Source organism: Pygocentrus nattereri, chromosome 11 (assembly GCF_015220715.1).
Source record: "Pygocentrus nattereri isolate fPygNat1 chromosome 11, fPygNat1.pri, whole genome shotgun sequence".
Taxonomy (NCBI): Eukaryota; Metazoa; Chordata; class Actinopteri; order Characiformes; family Serrasalmidae; genus Pygocentrus; species Pygocentrus nattereri.
Window position 1 is genome coordinate 28,035,169 of NC_051221.1, and position 19,192 is coordinate 28,054,360.

The 19,192-nt window shown below is 40.5% G+C and overlaps 1 protein-coding gene across 1 annotated transcript in view; it reads right to left on the bottom strand.

Annotated features, from left to right (window-relative positions):
• Positions 1-350: 350 nt before the first annotated feature.
• Positions 351-19,192, bottom strand: part of hcn4l (hyperpolarization activated cyclic nucleotide-gated potassium channel 4l) — a 29,457-nt gene continuing 10,615 nt past the window's right edge. The window contains exons 2-8 of the mRNA XM_017713706.2: positions 15,795-16,218; positions 13,925-14,086; positions 11,899-12,117; positions 9,441-9,587; positions 8,382-8,622; positions 3,648-3,812; positions 351-2,701 (exon numbers count right to left, since the gene is read on the bottom strand). Coding sequence (XP_017569195.2) covers positions 1,158-2,701; positions 3,648-3,812; positions 8,382-8,622; positions 9,441-9,587; positions 11,899-12,117; positions 13,925-14,086; positions 15,795-16,218 — 2,902 coding nt within the window. The 3' untranslated portion in view covers positions 351-1,157. The remainder of the gene's footprint in view (positions 2,702-3,647; positions 3,813-8,381; positions 8,623-9,440; positions 9,588-11,898; positions 12,118-13,924; positions 14,087-15,794; positions 16,219-19,192) is intronic.

Genomic DNA, 19,192 nt, shown 5'->3' on the forward strand with positions numbered 1-19,192 from the left:
ATTTCCCATTGTTTCGGATGTACCTGTGAGGGTCAAAATGATATTTTCTTTACAAACAGATGTGAAATATATTGTTCAATTAGCCAAACCAGAACAAAGCATTGTGTAACCAGACAGTATACCGTGTCATGCAAAATGTGGAATATGCATGTGTGCATTTTGCAAAATGTGCAAGTCATTTCAATACCAGAAAAATAACTTTACAACACAAATTTACAGCTGCAGTTCCAAAAACACAAGCTTTGGCATACCAAATGGGCTCATATCACTGTGTCAGTACGTAATCATTTTTATGGATCAATATCTTTTGTTTGCTAGGAAGAAAGCTGTAATGTACAAACCTGTGCATGTACAAAATCAAGCATACAGTTTTATTGCTTAGGTACCGCACGAGTACACATAGAAAGCACATACAAAATGATTGCCATACATTCTTTATCTTATCTCTTTTGTAGTGGAAGTGAGGGGATCGTTCCCTGGTCTTTCAGGCTCTAAGGCAGTTTTGTTAAAAAAGGAAAGGCCATAGATACTGAGCAGTGCGCCTTGGTCAACAAGGAAGTATGGTTGGGGACAAAGTCTAGTAGAATAATCAGTCTGTGTCTGATCATTAAGATGATGAGGGTCAGGTGTGTGCAATTGTATGTGTTTGTGTGCAACCTGATAAGTGAGATCTGTACTATATGTTCTTTTACAACAATAGATGTCATGATGAATAGCAAGGAGTATATTTGCATCTTTCCCCAGCATATTTTCCTCCTCTGAAAGGGGCATTTTTATTGGTACAATAACACCCATAATTCTGTTATTACTGTAATGATTTCTTCTTTTTTTTTTTTTTGGAAACTGCTATTTGTTGCATATCCCTACATAATCTCACTGCCAGACATTAGTATTGCAAAAATTGCTAAAAGAACTTGGAAGACACAGTCAATTTGTATACTTGTACAATCAGTCACTCATACATGCTCGTTCAGTCATCAGCCAAATATCTATTCCTTCATTTGGCATTATGAGTTGAAAAGTAGTCATTGCACGGTTATAAATGCAGGTAGACAAAGATCCTCTTCTCAGTCATAAAAGTTTTTTTTTGTTCATAGATATCACTAGATGATAAAAATAAATGCAGTCTGTACAGTAGACAATGGTACAGTCCAGTTTCATAAGTTTGATGGGAGTTTGGGGTGTAAGCTTGGCGTCCCTGGACTGGATCTGTCTCTAGACCCAGGGGCTGGTGAGCCACTAGAAGAACCAGTCTGAAGAACTATAGATGCTTTTGAAGTCTGTCTAGATAGGGCCACATGGCCTGGTATTGAACTGTAAGGTTTGGTAACTGGGGTAGGTGAAGGGGTCTTGGAGAAACCTGACGCTGAAACAAGATGGGACTGATCTGGGACGTGGGAGACTTGTCTTACCAGTTTGGGTCTCTCAAGAGGTCGTGGAGAAGGGAGTGAAATGGAGATGGTGCTGACGTCCTGAGAGGGGAGATCAATCAGTGACCCACCCCTCTCTCGCGACTGGGGGGGTGGTGGACAGAGGGTCTGAGGGGACAGGAGAGAGCTTTGAGATCCGGAGGTGCTGGAGGGATTGCTATGAAGTGGCGTCCTCTTCCTCTGCACCAAAGGACTCTGGGATATGGGGCTCCAGGCTGGTGGGGTACTACACGGGGAGGCACTTCCAGACCTGTACTGGGCTAGCGAAGCCAGGGCAGATGGTTCCTGGGACAGTTGAGGGAGATAATCAGGCTGGAGACTGCTCTGAGGGTCCTGAGTCTGGGATTTTGGGGAAGACTGCTCTAAAAGATTCTTTGAGCAAAGTGGAGAGCCGGTAGATGGTGATGGAGCGGCTGTCCTGACTGGCTTGCTTAACTCCTGACTGCGTTTGATTTGAAGAGGATTAGGTTGAGTGGACTGTAGTTGGGTCAATATAGGACTAATGGAGTGGGCTATCAAAGGGGTGAGGGTAGAAGCAGGGGGAATGCCAAAGTGAGACGCTTCTCCGCCTATTGCCCCCTGCTGGAAGAACCCAGGCAGTGGAGCAGTGATGTTAGAGAAGGAAGCTGGTGGAAACTGAGGTTGGGCGTGGAGCTGAGCCACACTAGAGTCTCTAGAAACACACGCAGTTAGGGGCCTGTGGGATAAAATGGAAGCATCACTGATGCTGGATGTAGTGGTGGTGATTGTGGTTGTGGTAGAAGACGGCAGGGAACTGGAAGCAGAAGGTGGAAGAGGTGCTGCAGAGTTTTTGGCTCTGAGAGAATCCAGAATAGGAGTTTCCAGACCAGAGCCAAGCTGAGAACTAGCTCCAGAAGATGTGCCACCCATTGTGGAAGCACCTGAAGCCATTGTTGACATAGGGAACCTTTTCAGATGACCTGGTGGGTCTTTGAGTGAACCTAGTAAGGGCACAGGAGGTCGGAAGAGGGTGTGGGGTAGATGCGGGTGGCGAGTAAGGGCGATGGCCACTGAGGTGGTGGCAGCAGCAGCTTGAAGTGGAGCCTGGATGAGAGGAGCCCAGATGACTGGGGTATGTGAGGAAGGAGGTATATGTGGAGCTGGAGGTGGAGTCTGCATTAAGTGGGCACAGTGAGCCATGTCTCTGTCATGCTGCACGATCTGCTGGATGATCTCGTTCTCCTGGTAGTTTAGCACACCTGAGTTGAGATCCCGCTGCACTTTGTGCTGAAGAACAGAGTTTCTTTTTCCTGTGAAGATAAAACAGCAAAAATTACATTACATTATATCATGGTTCTCTTAATGCAATATTAATGACACAAATGTTTGAATGCCATTAATACATTTTTCTAGTTTGCCCCTTCAAACCATTCATGGTAGTAAAGGCTGAAGCCCAGCTGCTCATGTTTGTTTAGTTTTTTAGGGGTCCAAGCACAGTAGGTGCATGGAGCCCTATTGGAGTTTATGTTATGTTAAATTATGTTATGTTAGATTGTACAGGAATGTGCAGAGAATGCCACATTTAAATGTGTTCTCTGTAGAGTATGTGTTCATTTATATTCACTTAGAAAATCAACAAAACATGAAGTGTGTATATACGTGTATATATAGGAGCTGATAGTGCATTACACTGAGAACATATATATTTTCTTATTAAGTATTAAGAATTTGCTTAATTCCATGGTCTGCTTCAACTGAATATCAACAAAATGTACTGCTGAAAAGCCAAGCGGAGCAGAGTGAGAAATTTATTTCAAAAGTGTGTTGACATTACTGCAACTAAAAGTATTGCTGAGGCTCCTTGGCCTTGACGTTTGCTGAAATTTCAACAGAGAGGTCTGACATAATCTTTATAGCAGCTTCCACATGATGCTACCTTGAGACTCTATCTTGGCAGTTTCATGACTACAACAGAAAGATTAAACCACAAAAGCATGTCTGCTCACGCTCTTCAGCTAACTGATGTTTGCCATCTGTTACAAGATGGTGCATTAATACATTTCAGCTGATCAAAAGAGAACATTACACTTGAAAATGGAGGCAGTATTAAGCAGTTGTGTGGTTTTGAGGGCACATCCTAATAAAACCCTGGTCTTGGCTAAAATCAGGGTGAAAAGAAAGGCACTTCTTATCTCTAATCACTGTTTCTGTTTTTATATGTTCCAAATGGCATTTTCTATTAATGACAGCTCTCACCAATGCGGTCAAGACGATCGAGAGCTACAGTTTCGAAGGCACGCCGCATCATGGGGTACTCTTCCAGCACTTCGTTAAAGTGGTCCACAGACAGGGAGTACAAACGACAGTACGTCTCTGCCCTCACGCTGGCTGTCCTCCTGCCACGGGTCAGCAAACAGATCTCTGCACAGGATATTAAACATATGAACATCAGCAGGACCATGCGATATGGGGACACACAATAATAATTCAGTGTTTGATTCAGTGAGCAGCAGAGTGATTGAGAGTGTCCAAATGTTCACTGAAAGGCCAAAAAGCAAACTCATAGAAATGGCTTTTTTCCCTTCTTTTTTTTTGGTAAATCCATAATCGGAGCACTAAAATGCCATTTTCAAAGCTTAGAGTTACTAACGCATGATCCGTTAAGGCAGGTTACAGAAGAAATCACAGAGTAAAGCTCCAAAAAATCACAGAGTAAAGTTGAGGAGGACTACTAAATGGTGGCATGGGAGGGAGCGTGGGGGGAAGCCTCAGCTGCACAGCACCCATCAGCTTCAACACTGTAATTGGGGTCCTCAGTTAACCTTTCTTTTCAAAGGGTGCAGCGGGTGACTTCTTCACCATCTGCGGTGCTCGTCCAAAAGACAAAGGCCTGCAGCCATGCGACTGCAGCGTGCAAATGCATGTTACGAAAATGAGGCGTTTCTTGCAAATGAAAAGCTTGTGGTGGTCAGAGCCGCAGGTCTGTGATTGATGTTGCTGATTGGTACAAGCTGTATGTTTATGAATAAAAATACAGTAGGGCAATAAATAAGGTGCCTGTGGGCCTTCAGGGCCCTGGAGCAAGATAGAGTGCGGATGTTTGGATAAGATAGGACAGCAGACATGGCCTAAGGGATTACTCTCTCTCTCCATCAGTCACGGCCAGAGTCATAAACAACAAGCAGCCAAGAGCCACTCCACACACCCGCTATTACATACACAGAGGGAGGGAGGAGGGACAGAGAGATGGAGACACAGTGAGAGAGAGAGAGAGAGCGAGAGAGAAAGAGAGATAGCCAGAGAGAGAGAGAGAGAGAAAGAGAGAGAGAGAGAGATTAAGATTGAGATTGAGATTGAGATTGTGGTGGAGGAAACACAGAAAAGGGGGCACATGGAGAGAGAAACAGAGAGAGAGAAAGAGAGAGGGAGAGAAGGAGAGCAGCAGACAGAGGGGAGAAACAAAAATGTGTACAGAGAGAGAGTAAAAGAGAGAAAAGAGAGGAGAAACAAGAACAGAAAAGAGGGAGAAAAGAGGAAGGAAGAAACAGAGAAAGAGAAAAAGAGTAAATAGGATAGACAAAGATAGATAGGGGAGAGAAATACAGAAAGAAGAGAAAAGGGAAGGAGAGAGAGAGAAGAGAGTGAGAGAGAGAGGGAGAAGACAGAGCTGCAGAGACAGAGGAGACAGAGATATACAGACACAGAAGAGAGGGACAGAGAGAGAAAGAGAGAGGCAAAAGAGAAATAGTGTTGAAGCCTGAGTAAGCTCTGAACTACACCAGACTGCTTTTCCCCTCTTTCTCTCTTTCTCTCTCACTGTCACACACACACACACACACACACACACACACACACACACACACACACACACACACACACACACACACAGGGTTTATGGGGAGAGAGATTATGAGCGGCTTGTTGAACATGTAATGACCTCAAATGAGTCTGGGCAGAAGGAAGGGGTTTTTGCAAAATATGACTTTTTTCCTTGAATAAATCTGCAGCTCGCTGATAACGGGGTCTACTTAGCTGTGATCCTGAAACTACAGAGGAGACGGTGACAGAGCTTCACACTGCACAGAATGCTAAAAATGAGCCTACGGTATGTTTTCAGAGCAGGTGGGCTACGATTTGCCAGGAAATATTTGTATGAACATCATCCTCTTGAAATAGAGCAGGTTTCTGTATCTGCTACCTTCACCATCTGCAAGGACTCTGAATTGTCATTTTAACTGCCAAGCACGGCTGCTTTAAAATCCATTCAATAGCTGACATTTAAAATAACTGATGCTTTTCCACACGTATGCTAAAACCTTTGCAGACATTTTAGCTCAGTTTAAAATAATCATAAGTCTGAGCTGTAATGAAAAGCTGCAATGAACAGCCTGATAACAAGTCTCCACGTCAGCTATCCATTATCAGCCATTCATTATTTTCCTTTCGCTTCTTTCTTCATCTATTATTTCAATCGTAAGGTTCCCACTGAGCTGTCGTCGCAAGTCCCACTGATCGACAGTTGAGGAAAATTAATTTCATGAATGGCTAACTGATGTTGGGTGAGGAATTTCCCAAGGCTCTTAAAATGTACTTATTTGCTGCATCTGCTCCCCCCAAAGGACTAGCTGATAACACTGCTGGCACACCACAGTACCGGCCTGCACACTTAAGCTCATTACAAACACTGCAGCTAAAAACATCTTAGCTCACTTAAAGAGCAGCTCTGCTCAAAATGTTATACATAATGCATAATATGTTGGATCCTACAGTATTTGACTAGAATACATCATTAAGTTAGCCTGCAGTTCAGACTTCTCTTTGTGACTAGCTGGGTTTTGATGTGTTTGATGTTAATACCCAGGTGTATGTCGATTGGAGTGAATTGAAAAGACAACACATGACTTCATCCACTTCAGATGTAGTGGGCTTCAATTGCTGTAGACAAGGTGTAGGCCAACAGCTTCTTTAGCACAGTGAGTCATCACATTGTCAGTGCTCATGTTGAGTACTGCGTAATTGTTGTCTTTTATTGTTGTTTGTTGGTTGCACTTGTGACCTGCTTATTCCAGTGGTTATTCTGCAATCATTTTTGTGACATACTTAGAATGACTGTGATTTGCTCACCAGTGATAGAATTATGCAGTAAAATATAAGATGGAGTGTGGTATCGTGAATAACATCACAGCTGTGATATGGTCACAGGCACAAGCAGAACGTGAGCACCACACTTCATCACAGCTGTGATAACACATGATGTGGTGTGTTTTAAGTTAAGTCATACTTTTTTAATCCTACAACCAGGGAAATTCCACCTCTGCATTTAACCCATCCATGAAGTGAAACACCACATACACACACACACTAGGGGGCAGTGAGCACACTTGCCCGGAGTGGTGGGCAGCCCTATCCACGGTGCCTGGGGAGCAATTGGGGGTTAGGTGTCTTGCTCAAGGACAGTCAGTCATGGACTGTCGGTGCTGGGGATCGAACCGGCAACCTTCTGGTCACAGGGCCAGTTCCCTAACCTCCAGCCCACTACTGCCCTTCCTTTATTACTTTTTATAAACAGTTCTACAAAATAAAGTAAAAAGTAATGGAAAGAAGTCCTGCACATTCAATCAAATGTACCAGCTGTACCAAAACTGTATCAGCCTTTTTCTGTATGGATAGAGCCATAAAACAATATCGGGTTCAGCTCAATTCAATTTGCCAGATTAACATGAATGTTGTTTTGCTCCAGATGGTCTGTAGAGTATCTCACAAACCCATGCCTTTTACTGATTACTTAATTTCTAGCTAATTCACATTAATTGTTCCACTGTCACAGCTGCTGACTGAAAAGCTTGTTTAGGGACAGCGACAGATTTGGAATTTCATGTAATCCTGCACTCTTTTGCAGAGTTTGATCAAACAGAGTGTGGGCCAAATATTTTTAAATGTATCTTAGAAATTTTATCTAATGTATCCATTTTCTGTTTTTGCAAAAAAACGTAGAAAATAAGTTACAGTTACCTGCAGCATAAAGAGAGTTGTTACTTAGCAACCAGTGCTCAGCGTAATATCGTTTTGTGATATCGTTATTTGTGATGGTAGAAACTGCAACTGTTATATAGTTTGTTATAATTTGTGACAACAAACTACATTATTTTAAATTATATTATTTCAAATGAATGTTTTTAATACAGACCTTTACATGCTTTTTGCCTAAAAAAGCAGTTATAATGACCAGTGGCGATGCATTCCAGAACGATGGAAATTCTAGGTGTAAACCGTTACACATCTCACTCTTAGAACAGATCACTGGAGAAGGAGCAGGTAGGAACAGGCCTTACAGTAAAGTGATCACTGTTGTCAAGTATGTAATGCTGGGGAACAAAACGCTATTTACCGTTATCATGATTAAATACATCACAATATGTCAGAATATGCTTTTCTGAGTATTTTGTGGATATCAACAGTACTTAAAACACTTTACCAACTGCATGTTTGATTACAAAGAGAGCATGATTAGTCCATTTTAAATAGGATTTAGTACAGCTCAGTATAATGCTAGTGAAATGCAAATCATTGTTTTCATAGTTTTTGCTGTATTTTTTTCAAATGGGGCACTACTTTATCTGTTACAACTGATCAGACATCAGAAACAATGAACATTGTGACATATTATGTATCGTAAAACCTTAAAGTATTGCGGTATTACTTTTTTGCCATGTTGCCCACCTCTGCAAATATGATGGTGAAAAAGTGAAGTTATCAGATATAATAACATGTAGAATACTTTTCAACCAATCAGACTGTGTGCATAGAACTAATTGTTGTATATACATGTGAGCTTACACATATAAGTAAAACACTGGAAGCCTCTCCTTTAAAGCCACAGAATCAGAAAGCACCTAATCTTCAGGGTCATAGGTTAAAGGATTGGAGCCCCAATCACTTTACTTATGACCTTTCAATCATAGTTGAGCTCTAACCGCCGTAGCTACTCACCTCCAAAGTAAGATCCATCTGAAATCTTTGTTTCTTTGCTGCCCTTGGTCAGAACTGTGAGCACCCCATGCTGGATGAAATACATCTTCTTGCCCACAGTGCCTTCTCGAATGATGTAGTCTCCCGGTTGGAAAACCTCAAAGCGTAACTTGGTTAGCATGGAGGTCACAAAGTTGGGATCCGCATTGGCGAACAGGGGCATGGTGGCCACCAGCTTTCGACAGTTAAAACTGATGATCTCCTTTAAGAGGAAGCAAAAAATAGATATAAGACATATACTTAAATAAATAAATTAATAAATAAATTAATAAATAAGACATATACTTTGAGTAGACTGTAAGAATCACACAGGGCTAAAGTTTAGGAAAAGATTCAAAGCACCATGAAATCACCACAATCTGAATCTATTTTTGATTATTTTGATATGATTCATAGCTATTTCTTATAATGCTCTGAATATGCAAATGTGACTGGAAAAACTTTTTGCACAGTAGTGGAGTATAGTAAGACCATTACACTATGGGTTGATAACTGATATTATTGAATAACTCTGGTACATGAGATCTGCTCTCAGGTTGAGAGTAAAATGGAAACATTTGTCCAGAAGAAGTTTGGCAATATTTTGGTTTTCAACAAAATGAACACAGAGAACCAGTGGATGTTATGCAGAACATGTAGTATGTAAAATCTGAATAATATTAGATGCTGCGTAAATGGTAAATTACATTACCATCAGGGAAAATTCAAGCCATGGAGTCTGGCTCTGTAATGTTGACATGTTATTTTGTTTCTGAATTTGGATAATGCTGAGCTTGTTTATCACAATAGTTCTGCAAATGATAAATGCTATTTTACACTACTGTCCAAGCTTAAAATACATATATATATATATATATATATATTTGACAACAAAATGAGGGAATAATTCATTTTAAAATCCTCATGATCATTTACTAAATGAAAAAAACAAAACAAAATTGAAGCAGATGAATTACCATTTTCAGATCAATGCCTCACACCACACACATATGTAAAGTGTATAATGTGCCAAGACCTCACCTCTCTGAGTGGCTCATTCAGCTCCCCAAGAATGCTCTCCTCATCAAACATCTTGCCCTGGTAACGGTGCTCGTAGTAGTCATGGATCCTTTGGCGCATGTCTGCAGGAAGCTTGTGGAAGGACATGTACTGCTCCACCTGTTTGTACTGTAGGCCAAAGAAAATAGTAGCCAGTGAGACATCTGAATGGGCAAAACAGAATCTTAAACTGCACAGAAGGTGTGAGTTTCACAGCTACACTGTTTACTAATACATCAACATTGACTAATACTCTAATACCAAAACAGATTGAGGAGTGTAGGAAGCAAGAGACTTGTTTATGTGGCTTTCCCATATTGCTCCTGAAATCAGCGACCCAGTCTCTCTCTCTCTCTGTCTCTCTCTCTCTCTGTCTCTCTCTCTCTCTCTCTCTCTCTCTCTCTCTCTCTCTCTCTCTCTCTCTCTCTCTCTCTCTCTCTCTCTCTCTCTCTCTCTCTCTCTCTCTGTCTGTTTGACTTCTAGGAAGAGCAAATAGTATTGATAGGGTTTGTTTCACCCACTCTCTCTTCTTGCTGTCTCTTTTGTTATTTTATTCATGTCTCTGTGCAAGGCAGAGCGTTTGCAGCCCTGAAACATTCAGCCTTCCTCCGCACCTCCTCCTCACTCTGCCCTTCTCTGTGTCGTTTCTCTCTCTCTCTCTCTCTAACTTACAAACTTCCCACACAGAACACACACCTTTTCCCTATTCTCTCTTTCCTGTCCCTCATCTCCCACTCATAATAAGCCACCTTCTCCCTCCTATGAACTCCTGTCCTGACTGTCGACTGCAGCCTGGCTCCACCGTGCCCTTCACCACATGCTAATGTTTCTGTCATATCAGCTGTGACTGTTTCAGCAGTGCTGTATGCAGGCCCGCTGCCTGCCCACATGTACCACCGCCGATTCTCCGTGTGGGCCCGCTATTATCATATTCAAGGACAGGAGACAAAGCCGGCAGGGATGACTCCAGACAACAGGAAATAATGTCAGACAATACAGTTGGGCTCCACTGCGGAGAGTGGGGGGGGGGGGGTGGAGCCACATACAAAACTGTCAGGATAAAGTAGGCTAAGCATGAGTCATGGTGTCAGAAAAAAAGAGGAAAAAAGTGTCATTGGAATTTGTCCTTTTCACGAAATGAATAATGTTATTGTCAGCAGGTTACTGGTAATCGCATTGCCATCAAGGAAGGATATCCAATCAAAGTGTGAAAAAGCCGGCTACAGCAGGTAATGAAATAAACGGCTAACTTCGCTAAGCATTAGGCCTCTGTTGAAGCCTCACTAACCCCTGCAGCTCTCTCTCACTCTCTTTGCCTCTCTTCTCCTTTCCCTTGAGCTTTTAGTGCTGAAGAAGAGTGAATTCTGCATTCTCACATCAGAATCAAAGTCATCAGTGTGCAAGCACCATCTCAGAACAAGAAAAAGAACAAGAACATCCTTCTCCTTCTGCAGGAAATGAAACATAAAGAAAAAGAAGCCAATGTCATGCGATATTTGATACGATACTTCACATAGCATGCTTAGAGGACAGCACATCAGGCGAGCTGAAGAATCCACAAGGAAACCGCTACAGCTCCATCAATAAAACCGTCCTGTATCAACAATGCATGTTGCTATAGCAACTGCAGCAGGGATGAATTGACTTGAGTCTTTTGACACAGCAGAGGTCAAAGCTCTTGTGTCTCCTTCTCATTAAAAATGGCAACAGTTCAATTAACACTCCAAATGTACTGGGCATGGAAGACAAAACACTGCGCATTGATCAGCAAGGAGGTCATCAAAAAATGTGACAATAGGAACCAACATAACTTTGCATTTTAGCTGTTTGTTACACATACTGTGTTGTTATATTTCTACCTGTGAGCAGTTAGACAAGTTTTCCTTTTATGACAAGTATTATAAATTTCACAATAGAGTATGCATTGTGGCTTTTGCACCAAGAGGATTTTTGACAGTAAAAAAGAACTACCAGCTTTAATTTTGCTTATTTTTATACAATTGCCAAAACAAAATGTCTGGTGAAAATCAAGTAACACAAACAAGTCATTTTTTAGTTGTCCCTTTTTGAAATATCATGGCACAAAATAACATAAAAGAACAGCGGAAAGCATTTCAGTTTCTGTCACATCAGAATACATTAGTAGAATCACACTCTTCTGGTTCCTGTGTTTGGGTTTGGATGACCATGAACAATTCTGCTTAAATACATATCACTAGAACAGAGTATTTCATAATAATTCTCTCTGAATGGCTTTATTTATGTTTCAAAACATTTAATTTTACAGAAATTTTGAAGGAACAGTGAAATTTCCCTTCACATATGTGTATCCTAACAGCCCCTATAAAACATATGATCAGTAGCTGTTGCTTGTATTATATTTTGCTTTTGTATTTTCTTTTAAGATGAATATTATAAACTTTGCATTTCCTACACTAACCTTCTCCTGGTATTGCCTTCGTGAAGAATCCAGTGATTGAATGAGGGCAGTGGCATGACCCACAAACATGGCGTAGCAGGTGGCACCTACGATCATGCTGAGGATGGTCAGCCAAACGTCCGTCATGCCTACGGGTGGGTACATGCCATAGCCAATACACAGCATGTGGCTCATGGCCTTAAACAGAGCATAAGAGTACTGCTGACCCCACGTATCATTCTGCAGAGGAGGAGAGAGAGAAAGAGAGAGAGAAAAAGTTACAAGAGAAAGTGGAGGAGTAGAAGAGAGTCAGAGGCGGAGGAGAGAAAAATGCACAGATGAAAGAAGAACACAAATAATGTATGCACACTATTTGAAAGACAGCCAGTGCAGAAACAAATGCAGGATAAATGAGGAATAGATACCATGGAAAACACAACAGAAAGAAAGAAAAAGAAGAATGGAGACACGTAGGTAGATAGATAGATAGATAGATAGATAGATAGATAGATAGATAGACAGAGAGAGAGAGAGAGAGAGAGAGAGAGAGAGAGAGAGAGAGAGAGAGAGAGAGAGAGAGTTTGTTCTTTGCTGTCAGGACTCTAGAAGAGCAGAAAGGGCAGTAAGAAAGTGAAATATCATGTCTTCACTGACAGCAGAAGGAGGTGCTTCCTGTGCTTCAAGTGATTTTGGGACAGATGATCTCCAGAAAGAAAGGGAAGGAAATGTAAGATTTTGCTTTATTATTACTTTCAAGCATTTTGAAAAAACAAAAACAACAACAACAGCAACAAACTGAGAACTTGGTCTGAAGTTCTTTGCTGGCTTCTGCTTAATGGCAGACCCTCTAGACCCCCTCTGATGAACAGAGACAGGACTGAGAGATGTGACTGAGAGACAGGGAGGAGATGATGGGATTCAAAACATCATAGGAAGCACACAAAGTAGATGTGGACATATTAGTAAAACAGGAGGGAGGGGGAGCTTCAGGTAAACCCGATTTGGGAATGCCAGCTGCCCTTTACCTTGTCTACACATTTCAAAACAAATGTACCAAAAGCTTTTCTGAAAAACAAACTATTTTAAAGTTATATTAACTGACTCATTTATTTTCCTTTATACTGTTACATAAGGTTTTCTTATGGCTGACAATACTGGAATTCATATAGAACTGGGCAAAAGTCAGAGAATTTCCAGTCAAAACAGCCATTAAGTACGATCAAATAACTTAAGCCATTAAGTTATTTATTTTTCTGGAGATATTGCTGAGGAGATTAGATATTAGATAATCCACTTGCATAAGGAAGCGGAAAGTCAGAGGAAAATAAATGAAAAAAACTGAAGTTTAAAAAAACGGATTAAAAGAAAATGGGACTCCTAACAACCAAGCAAGATCTGGTAGACCACCAGAACTGTCACTATTAGATAAACAGAAAGCTTTCATCTTTGAGAGAGCAGAGAGAGTGAAGCTACACTCTTATTACAGATCTGAAAACATCCACAGGTGTTTCTGTCCATCCTTCCATTGTGAGAAAACAACTCAACACTATGAGTCTGAAAGGATGTGCAGCTGTCAAGAAGACATAACAGAAAAGGAAATAAACTTTGAAGTCCCCTACTTTTGAAATTACCCCTACAGAAAGAAAACCCCAGAAAGCTGTTTTCTGTTTTTCTGCTTTTTCCTGACACAGAAAAGTCAATATTAATAATATTAGTAATAAATATTCATACCTAATGACATTTTGATCCGAAATTAAACACATGAAGGGGGTCTCTGACTTTTGCACAGTACTCTGTTTATTTTAGAAATGTGTGTTTTACATGTATATGGTACCAGGTTTAAGAGTTTGTTTAACTTGATGTTCCAAAATGCCTGAAATGCTTTGAAAGAAGAACTAATGATTAACCTCTTTATAACCTGAAACTGTGAACTCGGAGTAGCAAAACATTAGATTATGGAAAAACAGGACATTTTTATCCTAAAGTGTAACTGTCAGTGCAGCACAGTGATAATAAAATCTGACGAGGGTCCATGGCTGCTACTTACCACCATTTTGTTTTTAGAAACCCAGCAGTCAGAGGGAAAATCCTGCAGCATGGGCACGAGGAACTGCAGGCAGCCGTCCCAGTGGCACAGCAACAGCATCATGCCAATCAAGTTGACTATACGCACCATAGCGCTGGCCAGGTCATAGGTCATGTGGAAAATCTAAGGGAATGGAAGAATGGGACCGAGATTGTGATTGTGACGATAGAACCGCAGTATGCTGCGGGTCACATTTAAGGCTTAATCCAAGCTCTGTTCTGGGCCACGCCGCTGTTAAGCTGGTTTAGGCTAGAGAAATGCTTGTTGATGTGACGTATTACATAATGCACTGTATATCTGTTCTGCTAATGTTACTAATGGTCCGTAGGAGATCAGTGACACAGGAAAAAAGATCGGCTAGATACATGGCGTTTAATACAATCCATGCAGACAGTGATGTATCGCCCTCTCTCCCTCGCATAGATTTCCTTTACTTCATGAGCTTTTGGGCTGATGAGCTTGATTGATCTAGACAATTAAAATGTCAAAGTGCAAGCGTTTAACAATGGTCAGAGCCAGGGATGGGGGCTGGAGAAGTGAGGCTTGGTTTTGTAAAGCTTTTGTTAAGAGCTTAATTTCTTTTTTTCAAAGTCTTAACAGTACTTAAGCAATTCACTTTATTCCCAATTCAGTTCTGTTTATGCAGCACATTTAACAACAGTCATTGTCATGAAGCAGCCTTACAGATGCCTGTGTCAAGGGCCTTGTTGCATAAAACACCTTAAATATCTTTTTACTTTAAGAAAACCCTAAATGGGCATGTATTTGTAAGTAAGCTTGTCACGTACCTTAAGGGTACACTTGCTTTAACCCTTTTTCACAATAGCCAGCAAAGACATTTTCTGTCTGCATTTTTTCTCTTTGGTAACTCTGGTGGAATATATTTGTATGATGGAAATTTCTGTGATTTACAAAACTGAGAGCAAACTGGGCTTTTGTTTTTGTAGCTGAACAAACGAGTCAACACTCATGAAAGTGCTATAGTTGTGTTTAAATGCTATTTTTTTTATGGCACTTGTACATGATTGTTTGATATGAAGAAATCTGCAATTTCATAACGTCATAACGTCAAAGTCATAACGTTTCACACGCTGAGAACCTACAGATTATGGACAAAACAGATATACTTTAATTAAATTTATTAAAAAGTGGCCACTAGGGGAGCACTGATGTTCACATTGTAAACAAAACAACCAAAGAGAAAACATTGCACAAATGATAAGTTCTTCAGTCTTTTTTGTCAATTTTGCTTAACTGCAAAAATGAACACATAAATACTTGGCCTGAAAACAAGCCACACCAGCAATCATACTACATGTTTAACAGTGACAGTGATCAGAGAAATGTGCAATATAACCTAATGAAAACATTTAAGATAATTTATGCAACCTGTTTATTTCAATTCCCTATACTGTCATAAATTAAGGTGCTGTGCAGGTACACATTTTGTTCATCAAGGTACAAACAGTGTAAGCGTACCCCCAAAGTTACAAAACTGGTTTTAAGGTCTGATTAACAAGAGTTCCCTGACTAAAGGTACTGAGATGTACCCTTGAGGGTACCACCCCATTGACCAAAGGGGTACTGCCCCGTGATAGTTTCAATCCTTTATTTCTGTGAGTGTGCATGAAGGAACTCTACTCCTTCGGGAAATAACTAAACCTGTTTTATTTAACCAGGCACAGACTCACGGGGCCAAGAGGAACCAAGACTCATTGGACTAAATTTCACTAAATGTTCTTCTTTCTTGTTAGCTTCATTATTATAATAAAAGGTTGAGTGTGTTCTAGCAGTATTCAAACTTGCTTTAGCAGGTAGTAGCAGTACGTACCTCCTCCCACTGATGTATGTATCTGATGAGGCGGGACAGTCGAAGCAGTCTGAGCAGACTGAGGATTTTGGTAAAGCGGACGATCCTCAGAGCTCTGGCCGTCTTGTAGAAGTCTGAGTCGATCCGTGTCTCAACAATAAGGAAGATATAATCCACAGGGATGGAGGAGATGAAGTCTACAGCAAACCAGCTCCGCAGGTACCTCACCTTTATCAGCTGAGGGTCCAGAATAATCTCTGTACTGTCCTCCTTCACAATACCAGTCCGGAAGTTCAGGACCAGGTCCACTAGGAAGAAGGTGTCAGAGACTACGTTAAAGACAATCCAGGCTGGAGTGTGTTCGTCCTTGAAGAAGGTGATGCCCACTGGGATGATGATCAGATTTCCCACCATCAAGAGTAGCATTATCAGGTCCCAGTAGAACCTAGATAGGACAAAGACAGCAACTGTGAAAATGCATCAAAATAAGGTGATGCTCTAAGGGAGCAGGTTTAGAACTCCACTGGGACAAAACGGCCCACATTGCCAGACGTAAAATGTTAATAGGTGTTTTCTTTCATATACCATTGTTTTATAAACCATCTTAAAGGACCCAAATCATGGAGATCTGAAATTTCTTTGCTTTTTTGAAATATAAGAGTTTGATGCAGTATGTAAACATTCTTAAAGATACAAAGCCTATCAATCTCTCCCCATATTGTTTACTAGTAGTGGGCAGTATGAGCAAAAATTTATATCATGGTATAATAAAACCTACTGATGTTTCTTGGGATATATCATGATATTATTCATTTCTTTTTCAAATAAAACCATTATGGATGCTTAAGTAAACCTTTTTGGCAGATTAATGCTCTGATTATTTTTTAAGTCAATTTGGCCCCATTTAATGTTTACCATCTCTGAATAAATGATTGACATTTTTGTTTTCCCAATAAAGCAAGTACTTGACACACAACCTTGAGTAGCAATTTTAATAATAATCACTTGCTGGATGTTTAAAACTGCTGCAGTCAAATTGATCACATGGATAAAGATATTAGTGTATTTGAATATAACAGGAGGGTTAACAATGGCGTATTATTCTAGATGTCCCTTCACCTTTAAAGAACCATATTTAACAACTGAAGTAAATGTAAAATATTTTTATTGGGCAAAAAAATTAAAAACAGAAATTAGCAATATATAGACAGATGTTAATATTGCTTTCTAATAAGATACAGGTAAGTGAATGAAAAGCCCACTGGAGCTTCTCTGAGGCCAGCAGAAACATTCCTGAATATTGTTTTGTGTCCAAAAGTCATTGATCTCTGTCTCTTAAATTCAAGCTTTAGTCTACAAGCATCAGATGCTGTTGGAATTTAGTAAATATTACAAGCCCTGTGGTTTGTATCCTGAGACTGCGGCATCGCCTGAAGCACCAAGCTGAGCAAGGAGCACCATAGGCAGTGTGCACAGAGGGCCAGCCAGTCTCCATGCTAAGCTAATGGCTAGCAGCTAACCGCTCTATCAGCTCATCATCTTGTTACAGTCTGATTTCTGCTCCTTTGACAATAATACTACACGAGAGGTGAAGAAATCAACGTGTTTAGTACTTGTTGCATGTTGTGTTATGTGCATTTAACATATTTGCATACTGGTATAATGGTAATGACAAAACTAATACCTTAAAATGAATTTCAACTTGTATATCGTCCACTACTAATGAAAGCTAAGCTGCAAACACAGACCATTTTCAACTCAGTGTTTTTGTGATGTTATGGAAATGAATGCATTTACATCTGCATACAGCAGTTTAGCCACACACATGCATGGACTGTTTTTTTTTAACAAGATACAATACAGGTCAGCCAATCAGAACAGAGGTCATTTGCATACATCCATATAAAAGGCCACACAGTAACAACAGCAGTCTGTTTCATTCAAAGACATAAAGGCAGGATGAAAATGGTCACGTAAAAATGAATTATATTTTTTTGGAACATAAACCCACTCAAATGTCATAAGTACACCCCAGGGGAAGAATAAAACACAAGACAAATGTAGGATATGGGAGTTTTAAAGTGATTTTGGAAGGTCATTACTTACATATAACTAGGCCAAAAGGAGAAAATTTGGTGAGAAATAATAATTAAAATAATACAATCATGTTTAAAAATGCTGAGCATTAACTGGTCTCTAAAACGCTCTAGGAGACACTGCCTGAAGATAGAAGTTGGCAGCCTGGCCTGGTCATTATTCCGCCATCGTTTGCACTAAATTCTCCCCTCAGTAACTGAATGTACAGGGCATATGTAAATTAAAGACATTTAAGCCGACCAGGAGACCTAAGGCAAGCCTGCCGTTTCATCATTAAAAGATCTACTACTGGGTGAAACATTTACAAGAAAGACAGTGTAATTGCTGTTCCCCAGCATTAATTACCTCACTGGCCTTGACAGGCCTCCAAGATTTTAAGCTCTTTTGGTTTCCACAGCTCATGAGTCACACAAAGTGATAAACATCCTGATACTTTGACATTTCATGTCTCTATTCCCTCCCTTTTGCTCAGTGGCCTCTAATGCACCTTTAGTATTTAGAAGGTAAACATAATATAGCTTAGAAAAAGAGTGGAGTGCAAATTCATTTTGATATGTACACGGTGTTGAAGTCCTTAATTACCCTTGCTCACTTCTATCTTGAGAGCACCCGCTGGTTTTCTTTTCAACTCATATGTGTGAATAGTAAATTCTAGTCCAGTACTCTGCTGTAATTAAGCAGGCATCGATCACACGCAGGGTTAGATATGCTCTATAGACCAGTATGGATTGCACTGAAAGAAAGCAATGAGCAGCATTTTGAAACAATCTGGTGGGGATTATCAATCCATCCCAATCAAAAATATAAAAATCCTATTAGAGGTTTACCTCGGATAAATGCTTAATAAAAATTACACTACACACGCAACCGCTGAAATGTTCTACAGGCGCCTGCTATTTGCAAGAAAAGGCTAGTGCAAAGAGTGAGCGCTCAAACATATCTGGTCAAATCTGCTTTTTCTCCACAGGGATCTACAAAACTGTAATCACACTGGAAATATTAGTTAACAGTGACGTTCAGCTGCTGTGGGAAATCTTTACATATGTATCCATCAGGACAACCAACTGTTATTTACCATACTTTAAATACTCTAAAATACTCGTGCTAATGCATGCTCTCTGTGCTCCATTAAATAATACCACACCACTTTTTCGACCATTTGGCTCTGCCGGAGCTGCGTTCTCTCTGGCACTGCTTGAATTGAGCTTTGGAGGAGATTACCCAAGAACAAACCATCTATACAAAGTGTCAGTAAAGCTGTCAGCTTATTCTCAGTTTTCAGATTATAAAGGATTTGCCATTGACATTTGCCCTCTGGCAGA